Source organism: Rattus rattus, chromosome 9 (genome assembly GCF_011064425.1).
Source record: "Rattus rattus isolate New Zealand chromosome 9, Rrattus_CSIRO_v1, whole genome shotgun sequence".
Taxonomy (NCBI): Eukaryota; Metazoa; Chordata; class Mammalia; order Rodentia; family Muridae; genus Rattus; species Rattus rattus.
In genome coordinates, this window is record NC_046162.1 from 64676472 (window position 1) to 64696285 (window position 19814).

Here is a 19814-nt window from a genome sequence, read left to right on the forward strand (position 1 = left end):
CTGGAGGAAGGCTGAGAGCGGCCCGGACTCCAATGGGGGGGTCTCCGGAGTAGGGCTCCCCCGGGGACTTAGCGCTGGCCCTGCGTCCACAGTTCCTGATGACCCCAGCCCACGCTGCCACGCACTCCCTCTCTCCATTACACGGACCCAGACTCACCCACCGAACGCCGAGGCTCGGGGTCCTCCGAAGTGGCCGTAGCTGAGTCCGCAGGAATCTCAGGAACAGAGTGGGCAGTACATGGGCGGAGCCTGCCGTGCACGTGACCGTGTGGAGGGGCCGAGCCGGAACCGCTCTCCCTGATCCGCGCCGCCATGCACCGCCCGGCAGTGGCCTGCTGCTTAGTGCTGTTGGTCCTGGGACTCTGCGGCGCGCACTCGCGCAACGTGCTGCTGATAGTTGGTGAGTGCCGCCGTCCCTGGCACGGCCACCTGCTGCTGCCCCCAGAAGTGGCCACTCCGCTCTTCCCCGCCACTAGCCCGTACTGACCCCTGCGTGCCAGTTCCTTGCAGAGCCTCTGTTGTGGGTCTCTTCCTAGTGACTCTAAATGCATCTGGTCCTCCTGCTTCTGTCCTCCCCAGTCTGGCTCAGCACCCCCAAAAATGTAGTCAGAGCTACCAGGGAGACTCCGTGGGCCCCAGCTACTCATACTGGGTGGCTTTGCAGAGCTAGGGGCTTCATAGATCTCTGAGAAGATTCCAGAAAGGAGAATGGAGCTGGAGTCCCCAAGGTTTTACAGAATGACCTGGTCAGCTCTTTTACCTCCTGACCCAAAAGTACAGTACAGCACAGTTTGCCCATGCAAATTCCCTCAGCCCCTCTTAGAAACCACCAAGTTCCTCCAGCATTCATGAGACTTCCTGTTTGGGTGATCAGTGCCTGGCTTGTGACACCCCAGGCCTTCTGAGGTCTGGCCCTGGGCCAGGCCCACTCTTTCTGATAAATTTTGTGGTGTCTGGGCAGGCCCGTTGGTTAATGGTAACACAAATAGTGCTGTCTTAGCAGCACTACCCCCATCTCCCTGAGGACAGTAGTGAACATCCACCAGATAGGATTGGTGCTGGAATCTCCCGCAGTCCTGTCTGTATGGAACTTCCGTCCTGTCTCAGCTTCTACGGCCATCACAACAAAAACCTGACAGGCTTGGGGCTGGAGAGGTGGCTCAGTGGTTAGCAGGACTTGGGGCCCTTCCAGAGGACATAGGTTCAATACCCAGAGGCCATGCACTCACACACTCACACACTCACACACACGCACTCAACACTACAGGCCAGGTTGTTAACAAACAAATGTATTTCTATCGATTGATTCCATTATATCGAGAGACTGGGTTCAGAGAGCCAGCTCCTCTGTCTGCTTCTGAGGTGGCCTTCCTGGCTTGTTGACAGCAACTGTCTCCTTTCCTAACCTGACAGAGAAACGCCACAGTCCTGTCCAGTTGGACCCCACCCTAGTTTAACTGTTGAAGACTGTGGAATCAAATAGTGACAGCAGGAATTTTGGAAGGACTCAATTCAGTCCGTGACAGGGTCAGAGGCAGGAGCTGAGACTTCTGTGTGCAGAAAGCAGCATTCCATCCTAGCGTGCAGCAGAAGGCACATTGAACACAACCGCCCCTGCCTGTCCTCCTCTCTGTCCTCCCATCTGTCCTCCAGCCTGTCCTCACATCTGTCCTGTCTGTCCTCCAGCCTGTCCTCCCATCTGTACTCCCATCTGTCCTCTCGTCTGTCCTCCTGCCTGTCCTCCCGTCTGTCCTCCCGCCTGTCCTCGTGTCTGTCCTGTCTGTCCTACTGTCTGTCCTCCAGCCTGTCCTCCCATCTGTCCTCCCATCTGTCCTGCCTGTCCTCCCATCTGTCCTCCCATCAGTCCTGCCTGTCTTCCCATCTGTCCTGTCTGTCCTTCCATCTGTCATCCTGTCTGTCCTCTTGCCTGCCCTCCAGCCTGTCCTCCCATCTGTCCTCTCGTCTGTCCTCCCATCTGTCCTCCCATCTGTCCTGCCTGTCTTCCCATCTGTCCTGTCTGTCCTCTTGCCTGCCCTCCAGCCTGTCCTTCCACCTGTCCTTCCCCCTGTCTTCCCATCAGTCCTCCCGTCTGTCTTGCCTGTCTTCCCGTCTGTCCTCCCACCTGTTCTCCCGTCTGTCCTCCAGCCTGTCCTCCCGTCTGTCTTGCCTGTCCTCCCGTCTGTCCTCCCACCTGTTCTCCCGTCTGTCCTCCAGCCTGTCCTCCCATCTGTCCTCCCATCTGTCCTGCCTGTCTTCCCATCTGTCCTGTCTGTCCTTCCATCTGTCCTCCTGTCTGTCCTCCTGCCTGTCCTCCAGCCTGTCCTCCGTCTGTCCTCCTGCCTGTCCTTCTGTCTGTCCTCCCACCTGTCCTCCTGCCTGTCCTCCCACCTGTCCTTCCGTCTGTCCTCCTGCCTGTCTCCCACCTGTCCTCCTGCCTGCCCTCCTGCCTGTCCTCCCATCTGTCCTCCTGCCTGTCCTTCCATCTGTCCTCCCGCTTGCCCTCTCGCCTGTCTTCCTGCCAGTCCTCCCGCCTGTCCTCCCATCTGTCCTTCTGTCTGTCCTGCCTGTCTTCCCATCTGTCCTCTCATCTGTCCTCCTGCCTGTCCTCCTGCCTGCCCTCCAGCCTGTCCTCCCGTCTGTCCTCCAGCCTGTCCTCCCACTGTCCTCCCGCCTGTCCTCCCGTCTGTCCTCCAGCCTGTCCTTCTGTCTGTCCTCCCGTCTGTCCTCCTGCCTGTCTTCCCGTCTGTCCTCCCTCCTGCCCTCTCGCCTGGCCTCCTGCCTGTCCTGCCTGTCTTTCCACCTGTCCTCCAGTCTGTCCTTCCATCTGTCCTCTCATCTGTCCTCCTGTCTGTCCTCCTGCCTGTCCTCCTGCCTGCCCTCCAGCCTGTCCTTCCGTCTGTCCTCCCGCCTGTCTTCCCATCTGTCCTCCAGCCTGTCCTCCCGTCTGTCCTCCTGCCTGTCCTTCTGTCTGCCCTCCCACCTGTCCTCCTGTCTGTCCTCCCATCTGTCCTCCTGCCTGTCCTCCTGCTTGTCCTTCCACCTGTCCTTCCACCTGTCTTTCCATCTGTCCTCCCTCCTGTCTTCCCATCAGTCCTCCTACCTGTCCTCCCATTTGTCCTTCCTGTCCTCCTGTCTGTCCTCCCACCTCTCCTCCTGTCTGTCCTCCCACCTGTCCTTCCATCTATCCTCCTGTCTGTCCTCCAGCCTGTCCTTCTGTCTGTCCTGCCCACCTTCCTGTCTGTCCTCCCATCTGTCCTGCCACCTGTCCTCCTGTCTGTCCTCCAGCCTGTCCTTCTGTCTGTCCTCCCACCTCTCCTCCTGCCTGTCCTCCCATCTGTCTTCCTGCCTGTCCTTCTGTCTGTCCTCCCGCCTGTCCTCCCATCTGTCTTCCTGTCTGTCCTCCTGCCTGTCCTCCCATCTGTCTTCCTGCCTGTCCTTCTGTCTGTCCTCCCGCCTGTCCTCCCACCTGTCTTCCTGCCTGCCCTCCCATCTGTCCTCCTGTCTGTCCTCCCATCTGTCTTCCTGCCTGCCCTCCCATCTGCCCTCCCGCCTGTCCTTCCATCTGTCCTCCAGCCTGTCCTTCTGTCTGTCCTCCCACCTCTCCTCCTGCCTGTCCTCCCATCTGTCTTCCTGCCTGCCCTCCTGCCTGTCCTTCCATCTGTCCTCCTGCCTGTCCTCCCATCTGTCCTCCCGCCTGTCCTCTCATCTGTCCTCCTGTCTGCCCTCCCACCTGTCCTCCCGCCTGTCCTCCCGCCTGCTCATCTGTCATTGGTTCTTGCCCACGTATTCCAGCAGGGTGCATGATGGTGAGGACTGGAGGCTGGGCATGACCTTTGTTCAGGAATCACTGTCTGAAGCAAGTGGCCGACATGTTGCTCCTGGGTTCCCACCAGTTAGTTCTGGGGTACTCCTGCATGGCTTTGGGCGCTGCAAGTCATCCCTCTGCACTTCCGGTGCCTCCTGTAGGCTCGATGGTCAGAAATAGACAATCTGCAAGGCTGTAGCCTTCAGGGAAGAGGTCTGTTTCTAAGAGAAGCAGAAATGTGGTGTATACACCACACACACACACACACACACACACACACACACACACACACACACACACACACACACACACCACACCTCAGCTGTGTCCTGGGCATGTCTCTCCTGACTGGCTGTCACCTTGTGAGGTGTCTGCAGAGCCTGGGAGACCCAGTTTACATCCAGCCACTACCCACTAACACATCTGCATGGACGCCAGATATGTTGTGGTGTGTGCTTCCCACACTAGTCTACCTGTTAACATCCTCACCTGAGTTTCCTGTTTGGGTCCCCTGCAAACCATGGTGTCTTCTCTCTCCACTAACACATCCACCCAGGGAGCTTGCCTACCTGTGTGTTCCCTGCTTGCTCACAAACTCCTGTATCATCGTCGTGCCTGGCATCATACCCCCTCACGTGTCCTACCTTCTGGGAGCGTCTGGTCCAACTCCTGAGCGTCACAGGGACCAGCCTTTGCAGCAGTATCCTGAGTCCCCACACTGTCCCTCCTGACCCCAGCCAACGTGCTCTCTGCCTTGTCTTCCTCAGCGGATGATGGAGGTTTCGAGAGCGGTGTGTACAACAACACCGCCATCAACACCCCTCACCTGGATGCCCTGGCCCGCCACAGCCTTATCTTCCGTAATGCCTTCACATCTGTCAGCAGCTGTTCCCCCAGCCGTGCCAGCCTCCTCACAGGCCTGCCCCAGGTGAGAGTGGCTAGTGGGATGAAGGGGGCGGAGTGGATAGGTGGTGGTAACTCTAGGCCCGGCCTCTGCCGCTGGGAAACCCTCCTCTCTCCCGGGAGGAGCTTCCTGATTTCCCTTGCATCCGTAGGGGCAGGTACTGCCCAGAGGTCTCAGGGGCAGCCAGGGCTCTGCCTCACCACCCCTCAGCTCAGCTGGCCCTGCTGCTCTGTGGACAAGGGTGAACACATACCTCTCAATGCCTTAGAGTTCTCATCTGAGATGTGGGCACAGTTAGGTCATTGTGGGTGTTGGGCAAGTCTGCACACCTCCTGTCCAGCCCTGTGATCAGACCCCCGTGGAGGCTGGGGCACTTCCTTTTTCTGTTGTTATGGTAAACATAAAATTTGCCATCTTAACAGCTTTTCAGTGCATAGTCAGTGGTGTGAAATACGCCCACGTGACTGCAGCCGTTCCTCCATCCGCCTCTAGGACCTGCTTTAACTGAACCCCGTCTTCATTAAACACCCCCCCCCCCCGATTCCTGCCAGACCCCGCTCTGTTGTTCCTGAATCTGATGACTCTAGGGCTCTCTTGAAGGTGGGATCACCGCTCTTCCGCTTTTGTCACAGGATGTGACACCGAGCCTAGCATCTCTGTGGCTCACGTCAGGATTTACTAAATCTTTTTCAAGATCTCTGTTACAAACGCCTTTAATCCCAGCACTTGGGAGGCAGAGCCACATGGATCTCTTGAGTTCACAGCCAGCCTGGTCTACAGAGTGAGTTCCAGGACAGCTAGGGCTATACAGAGACCCTGTATGATGGTTTTACATTTTAAAACCTACATTGCGGGAGCGGGTGAGGGGGAAGACACCATGCACATCACGGTGAATCTCTGGACGTCAGAGACAGCTTTTGGGAACCGGTCCTCTCCCCACACCATGTGGGTGTCAGGGATGACATTCAGGTCACCCTCAAGCTTAGTTCTTTGCCACGTGAACTGTCTTGCCCAGCCCCCAACCTTTATCAAGACAGGACCTAGGGCCAGGCTTGCCTCAACCTCACTGTGCAGCTGGTGCAGGCCCTCGCTGGTTCCTTTCCCCCTCCCGCTGGTGTCCCCTGTCACAGGAGGGAGGACAGGGTGGAGTTCCCCTAGGCCAGCATCCACAAGGGTCCTGGGATGAGCTCTGGGGTGTCGGAGCCCACCTTTCTGCATGGCATTTTCATCAACAGCATCAGAACGGCATGTACGGGCTGCACCAGGATGTACACCACTTCAACTCTTTCGACAAGGTACAGAGCCTACCGCTGCTGCTCAGCCAGGCCGGAGTACATACAGGTGAGCTACCGGCAGGGTACAGCACCGGTGTGTGGTCCCTCTCTGACCCCTCCCAGCCAAAGCTGGAGGCCTGAGTCACTCTCAACCTATGTGACCTGCTGCTCAGCCAGGCCAGTGTGCACACAGGAGAGGTGTGGGCCTGAGGACGGGATACAGGCGTAAGGCCACTTTGTGACCCTTCCTAGCCTCTTAGAGAGGGAGGTCCAGGGCTCTGAGTCACCCTCAGCTCACGTGGTCCTCCCAGGGCACTCGTCCCAAGAACCAGGCCAAAGTCTCCAAACTGTGCACACACGGCAGCCACACTTAGGCAGGATAATGGGGCAGAGTGGACTCGACATGACAGACCTCTTCTCTTGTCCACCCTCAGGCATCATCGGGAAGAAGCATGTGGGCCCGGAGACGGTGTATCCCTTTGACTTCGCATTCACAGAGGAGAACAGCTCAGTGCTGCAGGTGGGGCGGAACATCACTAGAATTAAGCAACTCGTCCGGAAATTTCTGCAGACTCGGGATGACAGGTAAGGAGGGTTCTACCCTGGTAACCCTCAGTGATAGCCAGAACTCTCCACAGTAGACTTAGGCTGTCATCCCAGGGTCCACAGTTGGCTGTGGCAAGGGCAGAGGAAAACATTCTACATACCCAGAAGAAGAGGGGAAAGGGGGAAACTGAGGCAGTGAGGGAGACAGAGTGCCAATTGGCGTAAGCCATGCCAAAGTGTGCCTACCTAAGAATTGAGGCCCTCATGGTCAAGATAGGGGCCTGGCCTTGATCCCCACACTGATTCCCCTCCCCCACATTCAGGCCCTTCTTCCTCTATGTGGCCTTCCATGACCCCCACCGCTGTGGGCACTCCCAGCCCCAGTACGGAGCCTTCTGTGAGAAGTTCGGCAACGGGGAGAGTGGCATGGGGCGCATTCCAGACTGGACACCCCAGATCTATGATCCTCAGGATGTGATGGTAGGAGGGTCCCTTGCAACGTCTCCAAGGCATGCAACCCATCCTCCTCTAAACCCAGGGCCCTGGGCCCTGACCTCCTTAGAGCTTGCAGCCGCTGCCTCCAGGATGTAGTATAATGTGTATGAGGAGACTTAGTGGGCCCCAGGTTCCTGTGTGCTGGCTGCAGAGAGAGCCCTGGACCCCGGAGATGAAGCACTGCACGTGCACAGAGTAAAGCTGTTTTAACCAGTCTGTTCACGTGTGTGTGTGTGTGTGTGTGTGTGTGTGTGTATGTGTGTATGTGTGTGTATGTGTGTTTCTCTGTGTGTGTATGTGTGTGTGTATGTGTGTATCTCTGTTTTAACCAGTCTGTTCAAGTGTGTATGTTTGTGTGTGTGTGTGTGTGTATGTGTGTGTCTCTGTGTGTATGTGTGTGTCTCTGAGTGTATGTGTGTATATATGTGCATGTGTGTGTGTGTATGTATGTGTGTGTCTCTGTGTTTCTGTGTGTGTATGTGTGTGTGTATGTGTATATGTGTATGTGTATGTATGTGTGTGTCTCTGTGTTTCTCTGTGTGTGTATGTGTGTGTGTATGTGTGTGTGTATGTGTATGTGTGTGTGTGCGCGTGCACGTGGTCCTCCTACCTAGTCAGAAATGGCTGGTGTCATCCATGGCCCCCTCTACACCTATCCTACCCCTCCATCCCCACTCTGAGATGTTTTGCTCCGCCTTTGTCTTCAGGTGCCCTACTTTGTCCCAGACACGCCGGCAGCCCGAGCTGACCTAGCCGCTCAGTACACCACCATTGGGCGGATGGATCAAGGTGAGTTCCAGTGACCAAGGCTGTCCCTCAGCACAGGTCAGGGACTTGTGATGGACTTGATACAGGTGGGGTCCCGGAAGCAACGCAGTGTGAGCCAGGGTTGGTGTTGAAGGTGAGGCAGTTTCTGGGGCTGGACCCTCACTGTCCCTTCATGTTACTGCTTAGCTGTGTCGAGACCCTTTTGTCTGTAGCCCTGTTTTTTGGTTTTTGTTTTTAATTTTTAAATTAAATTTGCTTTTACTTTATTATCTTTTTTTTTTTTTTTTTTTTTGGGTTGGGGTTTTTCTAAAGCCCTGGCTTTCCTGGAATCCCCTCTGTAGACCAGGCTGGCCTCAGACTCACAGAAACCTGCCTGCCTCTGCCTCCCAAGAGTTGTTTCTCCTTCTCCTTCTTCATAATAAATTTGTTTCTGTGGGTGCTGTGCCTGCATGTATGTAAGTGCATCACATGCATGCAGTACCCACAGAGGCCAGAAAGGACAACAGACACCCTGGAATGACATTACAGATGGTTGTGAGCCACCATGTGGTTGCTGGGATTTGAACTCAGGACCTCTGGAAGGGCAGCTTTACATTTTATTTATTAAAATTTTTCTTTGTTTTTCATGTGCCTATGTGCATGTGTGTGCATGCTTTCATACATGTATAGGTGTACAAATGTGTGTGCATATTTTCATATGTGTATGTGTGTAGGAATGTGTACATGCATGTTTTTGTATGTGTATGGGTGTACAAATGTGTGTGCCTGCTTTCACATGTGTATACATGGGTATACAAATGTGTATACATGCTTTCACACATGTATGGGTGTACAAATGTGTGTACATGTTTTCACACGTGTATGGGTGTACAAATATATGCACATGTTTTTACATGTATGTGGGCCTACAAATGTGTGTGTGCATGTGGGGGCCTGAGGCTGATGTTGGAAATCATCCTGTCTCTTTTTTAGCTCATTTACTGAGACTGAGTCTCAGTCAAACCCAGAGCTTGCTGATGTTGCTGGTCTTGGGAGCCAGCTTACTCTGGGGATCCCATTTCTGCCTTCCCTGGCTGAAATTCCAGGCAAGCTCTCACCCACCTGGCAATTATGTGGGGTTCTGGGGTCCAGACTGTGATCCTGACTCTTGCGTGGCAAGCACTTTAACTGCTGGTCTGTCTGCCTGGTGCGGTCTCTTCTAAATTAAAACTTATTTTGACTTTTGGAAACAGGATCTTGTTATAGACCAGGCTAGCCTGGAACTCCCTTGATAGCCCAGGCTGTCCCTGAATTCCTAATTTTCCTGCTACTAGAAGGTCCCTGACCTTCTATCTATCTCAGGCTCCTACCCAAGCTGTCTCTCCTTGCTCGTGGGACAGACACGAGAATCTAAAACATAGAAGCCAGCTCAGGGCAGTAGCAGCTGCCCCGTGTAGGAGCAGTTCTAAGGGATGACAGGTCCTGGAAGCCATGTGACCTGCTCAAGTACAGGAGCTACGTGGTTTGGGCTGGAGGGTGGGCTTGCAGGAAAGGTGGAAGAAGTGTCTGAGGGCCAGTAGAGCCCAGGGGTGAGTGGACACATGCGCCTCTGAGCCTTCCCCCTCCTCCTCAGGGATAGGACTGGTGCTCCAGGAGCTTCGAGGTGCCGGTGTGCTGAATGACACCCTCATCATCTTCACATCCGACAACGGGATCCCCTTCCCCAGTGGCAGGACCAACCTGTACTGGCCTGGTACAGCTGAGCCACTGTTGGTGTCCTCCCCAGAGCACCCACAACGCTGGGGCCAAGTCAGCGACGCCTACGTGAGCCTTCTAGGTCTGTCTCTGTCTGTCTGTCTGTCTGTCTGTCTGTCTGTCTGGTGGGAGGGGAGAAGTGAAGTCCAGGGGGACTTCCGTGGGTTAGGTCCTGGAGTGCTCCCCAACCTAGGTAGGCACAAGACAGCCTCCTCTATTACATGGTGAGAATCAGGGTCACCCGGGAGGTCTGTTCCTGTCACGTCACAACCCCCAGAGTGTCTGGTGGGGTCCCGGGTGGTACCAGTGGGCTGTGGATTACCAAGAGAGAGACTTGAGAACCATTTCCCCTTTTCTCAGGATCCGGAGCCTCTCATGACTCAGCTCTGAGAGCCTAGTTATCTAGCCCCACACCACAAATGCAAAAACATGCCTGCAGGTGTGAGAAAGGGAGGGGCTGAGTTAAACCAGCTCGGAAACCTCCCCTGTGTTCTTCTCAGTGGTTATGAGATAGGCTCCCTCCACCCCGGGACCCACTTCTCCATGTGGCCCTAACCCATGAGTGAGGGAACCTTGTGACCAACCCAGAGTGATTGAATAAGCCTACCCAGGGTTCCTCTGGTCCACAGGACTTTAGAAGGTCCCTAGATATCAGCAAGCCAGGGCCTCTGGTGACAGACACGTTATCAGCCTCACAGGCCAGAGGCGACCTGATCCTATGGGTACCCATGAGATTTCCAGAGAGACTCAGATCCAGCCCTTCCTAAGGGCTCCGTGTCCCCCCAGGACCCCCTGCTAAGACGCTGTTCTTTTCCAGACCTCACCCCCACCATCCTGGACTGGTTCTCCATTCCATACCCCAGCTATGCCATCTTCGGCTCAAAGACGATCCAGCTCACAGGCCGTTCCCTCCTGCCGGCGCTGGAGGCGGAGCCCCCTTGGGCCACTGTCTTCAGCAGCCAGAGCCACCACGAGGTCACCATGTCCTACCCCATGCGCTCCGTGTACCACCGGAACTTCCGCCTCATTCACAACCTCAGCTTCAAGATGCCGTTTCCCATCGACCAAGATTTCTACGTCTCGCCGACCTTCCAGGACCTCCTGAACCGCACCGCGGCAGGCCAGCCCACGGGCTGGTACAAGAATCTCCGCCATTACTACTACAGGGAACGCTGGGAACTCTATGACGTCAGCCGGGACCCTCGGGAGACACGGAACCTGGCCGCTGAGCCAGACTTCGCTCAGGTGCTGGAGGTGCTGAAAGCTCAGCTCGTCAAGTGGCAGTGGGAGACGCATGACCCCTGGGTGTGCGCCCCTGATGGGGTCCTGGAGGAAAAGCTCACGCCTCAGTGCCGACCTCTTCACAATGAGCTCTGACGGTGCCCGGGGCACCTGCCAGCCCACCTAGACACGAAGGGAGAGACTTCCAGAGCAGTGGAGGCAGTGCCAGCGGCTGCTCCCTCTACACACCCCTCCGAGCAGGCCCCTCCACCATATGGGATGTCACTCCCGCCTCCTGTGGAGGACACTCAAGCATGCACTCCCAAGTTGCTGCCGTTCCAAGGACACTGCTGTCCTCATGTCTGCCTGTCCTGGTTCAGGAGTTGTAGGGGAATGTGGGCATGGCAGAACCCCACGTTTTGATAGGTGAGTTTTGAGAGCTACAGACAGAAGGGGCAGGGTCTGGGGCTTGAAGCCCTCTGCTTCCGGAAACCTGCGGATGTTTTTAAGCCCCTCGCCCTAAGAGGATGCCAGGTTTCTGAGTGCCACATGAGCAGTGGGCAGACCGCACTAACTACTTCAACCAACTTGGCCTGGAGGGAGCATTCAGTAGGCCTTGAGCTTGCTTTGCCGCTGCCTGCCCCCCGCCTGCCCCGTTCCCCCTTTGAAGTACACGCTTAGCCAGGATTCATGCTGGTACTCAGAGGTGGCGAGTTGGTCCTATGGTCTATCTGGTCTCAGTTTGTGTTTTCTTTCTTTTTTTTTTTTTATTTTTATTATTTTTTTTTTTATTTATTTATTATATTTAAGTACACTGTAGCTGTCTTCAGATACACCAGAAGAGGGCATCGGATCTCTTTACAGATGGCTGTGAGCCACCATGTGGTTGCTGGGAATTGAACTCATGACCTCTGGAAGAGCAGTCGGGTGCTCTTAACCGCTGAGCCATCTCTCCAGCCCTCAGTTTGTGTTTTCTGAGGGTGGCTGAGGAGGACAGGGTGTGACAGTGCTTTCTGTCTGTCTGTCTTCTCTGTTCCTGTCTGTCTCTGTGTCTCTGTCCCCTCCCCTCTCTCCCTGAGTGACACTAAGCACCTGGCCCCAGCTTTTTCCTTCTTTCACTTGCCAAGGGACAGAGGCACAGCCTAGAAATCTAGAAAGAGAGGCCTGTTCCCTCCTCCCTTCTATCAACCCCATCTTGGGAGGGAATGAGAGTCATGGGCCCCAGCATTGGGAAAACCTTTTTACAACAGTATAATCGTTCACAGAACATCGTAGGAACACACTGGGTCTCTGGCACCGAGACACAAACACCCTGTCTGTCAACTGACTCAGTTTATGGCTGGGTGGGGGCTTCACCCAAGTGTGGCGTGATACATCCCGAGAAGGACCAGGGGATAATGTCAGTTCAAGAATGAGTTCTTTGCTCACAAAGGGTTGGTCACTTGGCTCCAGGATATGGACCAAAGCAACCTGGTGAATCAAAGAGCCACTCAAGTCTGTCCACTACAGCCGCTTCCTTTGCTGGTGTCTGTGGTAGCTGAGTCAGTCACGCCCACAGCGCTCCAGTCAGTGCCCCACCCTGGGCGGGGAGGATTGCTCCAGTGACCCTCCAGGGTTCACTTGACATCGGAAACATAAAAAGAGGGACAGACCCACGACCTGGTCCTGTTACCACAGGAGGTTGGGGTGCTGGCTCTGAGCAGGTCTCAGGAAGCACCCCCACATGGCCGAATATTCTCCGGTCCTCCATCAGCCCAGGCCGTGCTGTGGGAAGGTGCTTCATCATTTTCGCCTTGATTTCTGTGAGCACCTGAGGCCAGACCCTGACCAGAGAAGGAAGTAGGGCTGTTTGCTGACGGCATTAAGAGACACATGGAGGTCCCCACAGTCCCAGGCCAGGTGTGGGCTTCAGCAGGGGCCCTCTGTCCACACCACCTTCTTCTGCTCATCCGCAATGGCCAGACGCACACAGTTGAGCAGGCTGTCCAGATCACTCCAGCTGTCGGGGGCCAGGCTGCTGTACAGACAGGGCACTCTGTCCAGTTCCCCCTCTTCCTGCCGGGCCACCTCCAGGAACTGCTCCTCTGAGCTGCCAAGCCGATGCAGGCCTTTCCTGCAAAGCAGAGAGATGTTCAGCCCGAGGACAGCAAGGTAGGCAGGAAGTACACAGTTGGCTTTAGTATGGAGCACTGTAGGCATCCAGGCCAGAACCTTGGGTGTGAACATGGGGGTCCTATCCAGGGAAGCTCATGAAGGTAGGACTTGGCTGCAAGCAGCATTCACTTCCCAGAGGATACAGGCAGCGGATGTTTGTCCCAGCCAGACAAGCGATGGAATGGGACTAGGCTTCATGAGCCGCAGGCACATGTGCCCCTTTAGTGTGGCCGGGACAGGGGACAGGTTCACCCCTGAGGGAGAGCAAGCTGGACCTCTGGCCCGAGGTTGCAAGGACGTGACTGGGGTGGAACTTAGAGAACTTTAGTGTGTTCCCGGGGCACGCGACAAGCTTTTCCAGAGCGCAAGCACCCGCTGCCCAGCTCCTATGACTGAGCAACTACCTGAGTTTCTTTGCCGTCTTCTCATTGACAGAAACGTGGATGATGATGGGAAATATGTCCATCCTGTGTAAGACTCGGACGCTGTCCAGCCGGACATCCAGCAGGGCGTGGGTGCTCTTTAGAAGGGAATAGAGAAGCAAGTTAAGCCCCTGGGCCTCGGGTCTGGGAGGAAGTGAGAGGAGTCTGCAGCAGAGCACAGGGCTGTGTGGAGAGACCTGAATAGAGGCTGCGTGGCAGGGCCTGCTGTAGATCTCAAAGGGAAACCATTTGGTTTGTCCCTGAGGAAATCGGGATTTGCAAGCCTTTGGCATTGAGGCAGATTTTGCATAGAGTGCAAACCTTACGAATCAGACCAACTGTTGGCGTGTGTGTGTGTGTGTGTGTGTGTGTGTGTGTGTGTGTGTGTGCACATGTGCGCACCCATGTTCCTGTGTGTACGAGTGCATGTGGGTGTGTGCAAGTATGAGTCCTGTGTTCTTGTGTGTGCACGTGTGTGTGTATGTGTGTATGTGTGTGTGTGTGTGTGGGTGTGTGTTGTCCTTCCTACTCCTTATGGAAGTGTGAAACTCAACAGTTTACTGAGAGCTGTAAAATGTGAGACTTAATGTCTCGATTCATTTCATTTATTAACAAAGATCTATCAAACGTCCCAAGTTAAGGGAACTGAGGCCCAAAGGCCCACCTAAGGGCGGTCCAGCATCATCACATGGATCCCAGATGGTAGGAACAGGCTTGGATCTTTCTGCGTCCCTCCTACAGAGAATGAAGCTGGGTGTCTAGGGCCCCACAAGTGACTCCCCAACCCTGGGCAGGAGCTGCCACCCCCAGAGTAGCCTCTAGACCCTCCCCTTACCGTATTCATGAGGGACTGCACGGCATGCCGGGTGACACAGTGGTGGTCACCTATTGACTCTCCCTCCTGGATGATGTCCCCTCTCTGACTCCAGGTGACATACTCCTCCTGGCTCAAGTACTCTGATAGTGACATTAGATGAGGTGGTCATACATTGGGGATCCTGAGGAAGCCAAGCTGAGCATTCCATACTGGAGGTCTCCCGCCACATCCAGGAGAAGCTTCCCATGGTGGTCACATAGAGTCTTATACCACCTTTGACCACAAGTCCTCTGGCACACCCACCCTGGGGCATGGCAATGTGTGGACTCTGGGTAGTGTTTTGGGCATCTCTCTCTCTCTCTCTCTCTCTCTCTCTCTCTCTCTCTCTCTCTCTCTCTCTCTGTGTGTGTGTGTGTGTGTGTGTGTGTGTGTGTGTGTGTGTGTGTGTGTGTGTGTGTGGGCCCCGCCAAACATCCTCCAGTGCTCAGGACAGCTACCCAATAGAGAATGTCAGCCACAGGTGTCCTGGTGCCGAGGTTGAGAACCATTCTGGAGCCCTCTTGAGCAGGCTCTTATGCCCCATCTTGGTCAGAAGGACCCTGTCTTCCTCCTAGCTATCAAGGCACCCCAGCTGTACATATCCCCTCCCCCACCATCACTGCAGCATTGAGGGGAACCCAGGGCCCCCAAGTTCCAGTGAGCGCATCCCCAACCCTGGCCTGGCCTCCTGTCTCGCACTCTGCTGGGGATCACACGCAGCAGTGAACCCTCCCTCCCCGTAAAGACTTAGGCTTTTATGAAACTGGACATGTGGCCTCCGCTCTCCTTGGCTCAAGCCCAGTGTTCTGGGTTCCCTTGTGCCTTTGTATGCACCCACTGGCCAGCCGGACCACCTCGCCATCTCCAGCTACCACCTGTCATCCTTCTGCCCCCTGTCAGCTGGCCCTTCATGTATGTGTCCCCCTCTCTGTCTGAGTAAGTGTGGAGCCCCACAGTCTGTATAGCTTTACCCCACTGGTTTGCCCAACTGAACCCAGGCGGCCAATTCTAGAAGAATGCATTGGCTCCTGGACTCAGTTTCTTCCACTTTCCCATGGATGCTGGCCAAGAAAGGTGCTCATCAGAGCAGCCTCATGGGTGGTACCTGTTTCTTTCTCTCTAGGATGAACTCTCACAGCCCACAGGGCAGGTAACCTAGCCCTGTCAGCCTTTCCCGAGCCCATGGGCCTGGGGATCAGAGAGCACTTTCATGAAGCCTCCATGTCGGATCTCTGAGTTCAAGGCTGGCCTGGTCTACAGAGTGAGTTCTAGGACAGCCAGGGCCACACAGAGAAACCCTGTCTCAAAAACCTCTAAGTAAATAAAGGGAAGCTGCCTATGGCTGATGGACAGAGCCCTCGAGCCATGCTACCCTGCTAACTACATCTGTTTTCAACGTGCCTGTGTTGGAGGGAGGGGTAGTGACCCACCTCTCTCGTGCCCGTAAGAACCCAGAATGGACTTTCTATGGAAAGAGGGCCTCTGTGTGAGGCAACACTGGGTTACAATAGACCCTAAGAAGGCCATGTGTAGACAAAGACACAGAAGGAAAAGGGCAGCGATGACCAACGCCAAGACGGGAGTGGGGACTTCCCGCATGCCTAAGGGACTGAAAGAACCAGGAAGGACCCACAGTTAGCAGCCCCCAGAGAGCAGGGCCCTGCTGAGGCCCTGAGGTCAGAAATCCCAGGAACCACGAGACAGGTCAGTGTTCCAGGTTGTGGCCCTTTGTTATAGTGTGTGGTGGTTTGCTTATGCCTGGCCCAGGGAGTGGCACTGTTAGAAGGTGTGGCCTTATTGGAGGAAGTGTGTCACTGGAGCGGGGCTTGGAGACACTCCTCCTCGCTGCCTGGGGATAATTAATCCGTTCCTGGCTTCCTCCTGGTGAAGTTGTAGAACTGAGCTCCTCCTGCACCATGCCTGCCTGGATACTGCCATGCTCCCGCCTTTATGATAATGGACTGAACCTCTGAACCTGTAAGCCAGCCCCAGTTAAATGTTGTTCTTTATAAAACTTACATCGGTCATGGTGTCTGTTCACAGCAATCAGACCCTAAGTAAGACACGGTATCTCTGAATTTAGGGTCACCTGCTCTGGCCACTCACTCGACGGGGAAGCACATACCTGCTGAACACTGCTTAAAACCTTGGAGGAGACACAGCTTTTTGCCCAGGATCTTCCCAATTACTCTGGGCACGAACAGCACAGGCCGGGGCCACGCAGGCCTATGGGGGTGCACCAGAGTGTAAGGTGCCAGGGTAAAGCAGTTTTCTGGCCAGAAGCACACGCTGGGACCACCTGTTGAGGACAGAGGTTATGAACACCTCCCATCTGTGTCCCTGACCCCTCTCTCCCCCGGAGAGCCGGACGGGGGACATTCTCAGCTTCAATGCTGCTGACTGTGTGTGCTGGCTCAGCTGCTCCAGAGCTCACAGCTCTTCAGGACGAGCCTCTGAGGACCGGAGGAGCCTGGTTCTTCCTGAAGGTGTAAGGGGCCCTGCCTTTCGCCCCCACCCTCCCTCTCCTCATCCTCACCTTCTGTTCAGCCCTGCCCCTCAGGCATCAGGGTCCTCAGTCTCCTCCCTCCTGGGCCCTGGGTTATTTGGGTTACTCCTGTTTTCCATATCAACCTTATTTTCTAAAATATTTTACATGTTTTTGCGCTTGTGTGTGTGTGCGTGCACCAATGTTTGCAGAGCCTAGGAGACAGCATTGGACACTGGAACTGGAGTTACAGGTGGTTGTAAGCTGTCTAATTTGGATGTTGTCGCCAACCCTGGGCCCTCTACAAGGGCAGTAAGTGTTCTTAACAGCAGAGCCATCTCTTTAGCCCCAGTACCCACCTTAGATCACACACTGAAACTGTCTTAAAGGAAATTAATTATTTCTCTACTACCAGATTCGCTTCTGATCAACTTCATTCTGCAGTTTTTACCCGCGGGGCCTACCCCAGTCAGACCTCTAGCGTGACTGCGTGTGTACACGGATCACCTAGTGACCTTCCTTACAGAACGCTGGGCGTTTGGTAGGTTTTACTGTTCCTGTGCACATCTGTGGACTCGTAGCTTTTGTATAGTTTCACTGGGTCAGGCCTCAGAGCGAGGCATGGCCATTTAGGAGATATCAAACGTGTTGCTCAGCTGCTGTTGAGAAGGTGTGTAGATATTCACTATAACCGTAAAACACAGCTTGGGGCTGGGGTTCGGGACGTTGGAGAGATGGTTTAGCTGTTAAGAGCACTGGCTGCCCTTTCACAGAAACCTGGGTTCAGGGATCTGATGCCCTCTGCTGGCCTCCAGGGGCACTGCATGCACTTAGTGTACATACATACTTACATGCACGCGGGCAAGACATCTATACAGACAAACACCAGCCTCTGGCCTGAGTGAGAGACACCACCTTGATGGTACTGTCCAGAACTGACCCCCCCAATGCCCACATGACCCCTATGCCAACAGGCCAGGCCTCACCTTCCTCCTTGCCAGAATCCTCCTGGCCTTGGTCAAAGGATGAAGTCAGAGGACTGACGGCCGCTTTGTCGACGCTGACAATCCGCACTAACTTCTGTGGTCCTCCGGGAGGCTGTCACGGGAGGAACAGGGAGACAGGGAAGAGAGGAGGCTCGGCCATCGGCACTGGGTTTGGAGCCTTACAACCCCTCCCTACTTCAGCACCCTGCCACCTAAGCAAATCCAGAACAGCCTCCGAACGAACGATCCGGCTATGCCACGGAGCAACCGGGCTTCCCAGGCCCCACACCAGGGGTGAGAGGCAGGGGAGGGGCCTCAGGCAATAGGACTCTGCAGGGAAGGGTAGGGCGCAAAAGGCAGAGAGAAGAGCAGGCCCTCTCCCGACTTAGCATTGCTGTGCTCGGGGCAGGGAATATCATAGCACCTTGCTCAGGGACAGATGGGTGCTCAGAGTGAAAGGTGTTCTGTGTCCCAAGAGAACAAGGTGCCCGACCTCAGAGGAAACAAGAACAGGTAGTTGGTGACAGGAGACTGGGAAAGTGAGGAAGAGCGGGGGGTGGGGTGGGGGTTGGGGTGTTTGTCTCTAAAATTGGGCCTGGTGTGTTCACGTGGCCAATTCCAAGGGCCCTTGGCCGCGGGGGCGTTGTGGGGGAACACAGGGTCCAGATGCTGCCCTGCTCCGCTCAGTGGTCCACACTCCTCCCTTCCACAGGACCCCGCTCCCTTCCGGCCCACCCCAGGGAGACCATACCCTTCTGCCAGAGCTTCACCTTGCGGGCGACTGTGCACCGTTGAGTCATGTCCTGGATGAGGGCCAGGAGCTGCTGCTGAGCCCTGAGCAAATGGAGGAAGAGAGGCTCTGACAGCCTGAGCTGTCTCAAGGACAAGAGAGGCAGGGAGCAGGAGTACTCCACCCTGGGGCTTATAGACTCTAGCCTTGAAAATATCTCCCAGGCCCCAGGCCAGGACATGCGAATTTAATTGTCCTACACTGGTCCCAGTGGGGGCTGATGGGCAGCCAGGGTGTATAACAGAGGCACCTACCACCAGCAGACCCCATGCATTCAAGTAAAACCTTTCCTCCACTCTTTCTTCTTGGGCAGACACTCTGCTATAGGATAGGGAAGATTCTGGAAGGTCTCTCTGCTTCCTCCCAGGGCGGGAGGCAGGTATTATCCTTGGGACATCTGTGGGGTGGTACAGAGCCAGCCAGCAGCTACTCACTGTGAATAGTTAGGGATGGTGCCGGGCTCCATGTCTTTCATGGTGTAGGGGTTCACATGATGGGCATGCCAGCAACTGCGGCCTTGGAACATGGTGTCGGTGACATGCAGAATATCATTGCAGTGAGCATGCAACTCTCCCTCCCCTCTCCTCTGCATGGCCATGTTGACCCGGATGTAGAACGAATCCCCGGACGTTACCACTTTGGCATCTAGGTCCTGGATGAGGTTCTTATAACCTGATAAAAGGAGAAGTCAGTGGCTGATGACCCAGGACTCTGAACTTACACAGGGAAGATTCCAGAATGTGGAGGTGGGAGGGAAAAGTCATGGAAGCCACCCTGTGGGATGGAGGGAAGTTTCCGGTTCTTTGGAATCTGAGGAATTCAGGGAGAGCCTGGCCGGACTGCCTTAGTAGGCCTGGGTTCTGGGGTACAGCAGGGTCCCAGGAGGAGACCGAGAGCTGAGCAAGTGTGGGGCGGTGTTTGTACCTTCAGTGTTGATCTTCACAGACAGGTAGCAGGAACCATTCACCCTCCGGAGAAGGCCCACAGCCTGCTCCAGCGTTGTATTCTCCAGAGTGGCCCTTAATGATGGCTTGGTAGGTTTGTAGTCCACCTGAGGGCAAAGAGTAAAGGTGGGCTTCTCACCAACACAGTATGGCCGCTGAGGCGTGCTGGGGGTGGGAGCCTTCAGAGGACCCCTTGGCCTTCCCCAGGCACCCACATATCTTCCCCTATCGTGGCCTATCAGCTTGTCACAAGCTGTGTGTAGTGGAATGAGAATTCTGGAATGCTAGAAATGTTAGAAGAAAGTGTTTTCCTTTTAATCCCAGGTATGGGGGTGTGGGGCTGCTTCAGACTGTCCGCAGCAGCTGACTAAGATTTGCCTCGTGTTCTAGGAGAAGCACGGTTTTGCCAGCTGCAGATAGTTTCTGCAGT

At 55.1% G+C, this 19814-nt stretch overlaps 2 protein-coding genes across 13 annotated transcripts in view; one reads left to right on the forward strand and one right to left on the reverse strand.

Annotated features, from left to right (window-relative positions):
- The first annotated feature begins 269 nt into the window (after positions 1–269).
- Positions 270–11452, forward strand: Sgsh (N-sulfoglucosamine sulfohydrolase). Its single transcript, XM_032912235.1, has 8 exons — positions 270–400; positions 4573–4733; positions 5945–6050; positions 6418–6568; positions 6853–7009; positions 7732–7813; positions 9405–9608; positions 10344–11452. The coding sequence occupies exons 1-8, from the start codon at positions 313–315 to the stop codon at positions 10901–10903; spliced, it is 1509 nt and encodes a 502-aa protein (XP_032768126.1). The 5' UTR covers positions 270–312; the 3' UTR covers positions 10904–11452.
- A 522-nt stretch (positions 11453–11974) lies between these two features.
- Card14 (caspase recruitment domain family member 14) overlaps positions 11975–19814 on the reverse strand; it is a 28944-nt gene continuing 21104 nt past the window's right edge. For 7 of the 12 annotated variants that reach the window (XM_032912226.1, XM_032912224.1, XM_032912225.1 and 4 more), the window contains 9 exons: positions 19365–19491; positions 18875–19112; positions 18421–18484; positions 18075–18143; positions 17651–17762; positions 16305–16478; positions 14159–14280; positions 13306–13421; positions 11975–12860 (listed from right to left, as the gene is read on the reverse strand). In XM_032912226.1, coding sequence (XP_032768117.1) covers positions 12656–12860; positions 13306–13421; positions 14159–14280; positions 16305–16478; positions 17651–17762; positions 18075–18143; positions 18421–18484; positions 18875–19112; positions 19365–19491 — 1227 coding nt within the window. In that variant the 3' untranslated portion in view covers positions 11975–12655. Of the gene's footprint in view, positions 12861–13305; positions 13422–14158; positions 14281–16304; positions 16479–17509; positions 17562–17650; positions 17763–18074; positions 18144–18401; positions 18485–18874; positions 19113–19364; positions 19492–19814 lie in introns of those variants that run through there. The other 5 variants (XM_032912231.1, XM_032912230.1, XR_004389030.1 and 2 more) reach the window with 4 other exon arrangements.

What these genes read in the sequence shown, in the direction of transcription:
- Sgsh (XM_032912235.1), top strand. Translation starts at nt 313, where the DNA reads ATGCACCGCCCGGCAGTGGCCTGCTGCTTAGTGCTGTTGGTCCTGGGA. An exon ending in TCCTCACAGGCCTGCCCCAG is followed by an intron (nt 4,734 to 5,944) that starts GTGAGAGTGGCT and finishes TTTCATCAACAG; the next exon opens with CATCAGAACGGCATGTACGG. An exon ending in ATGATCCTCAGGATGTGATG is followed by an intron (nt 7,010 to 7,731) that starts GTAGGAGGGTCC and finishes CTTTGTCTTCAG; the next exon opens with GTGCCCTACTTTGTCCCAGA.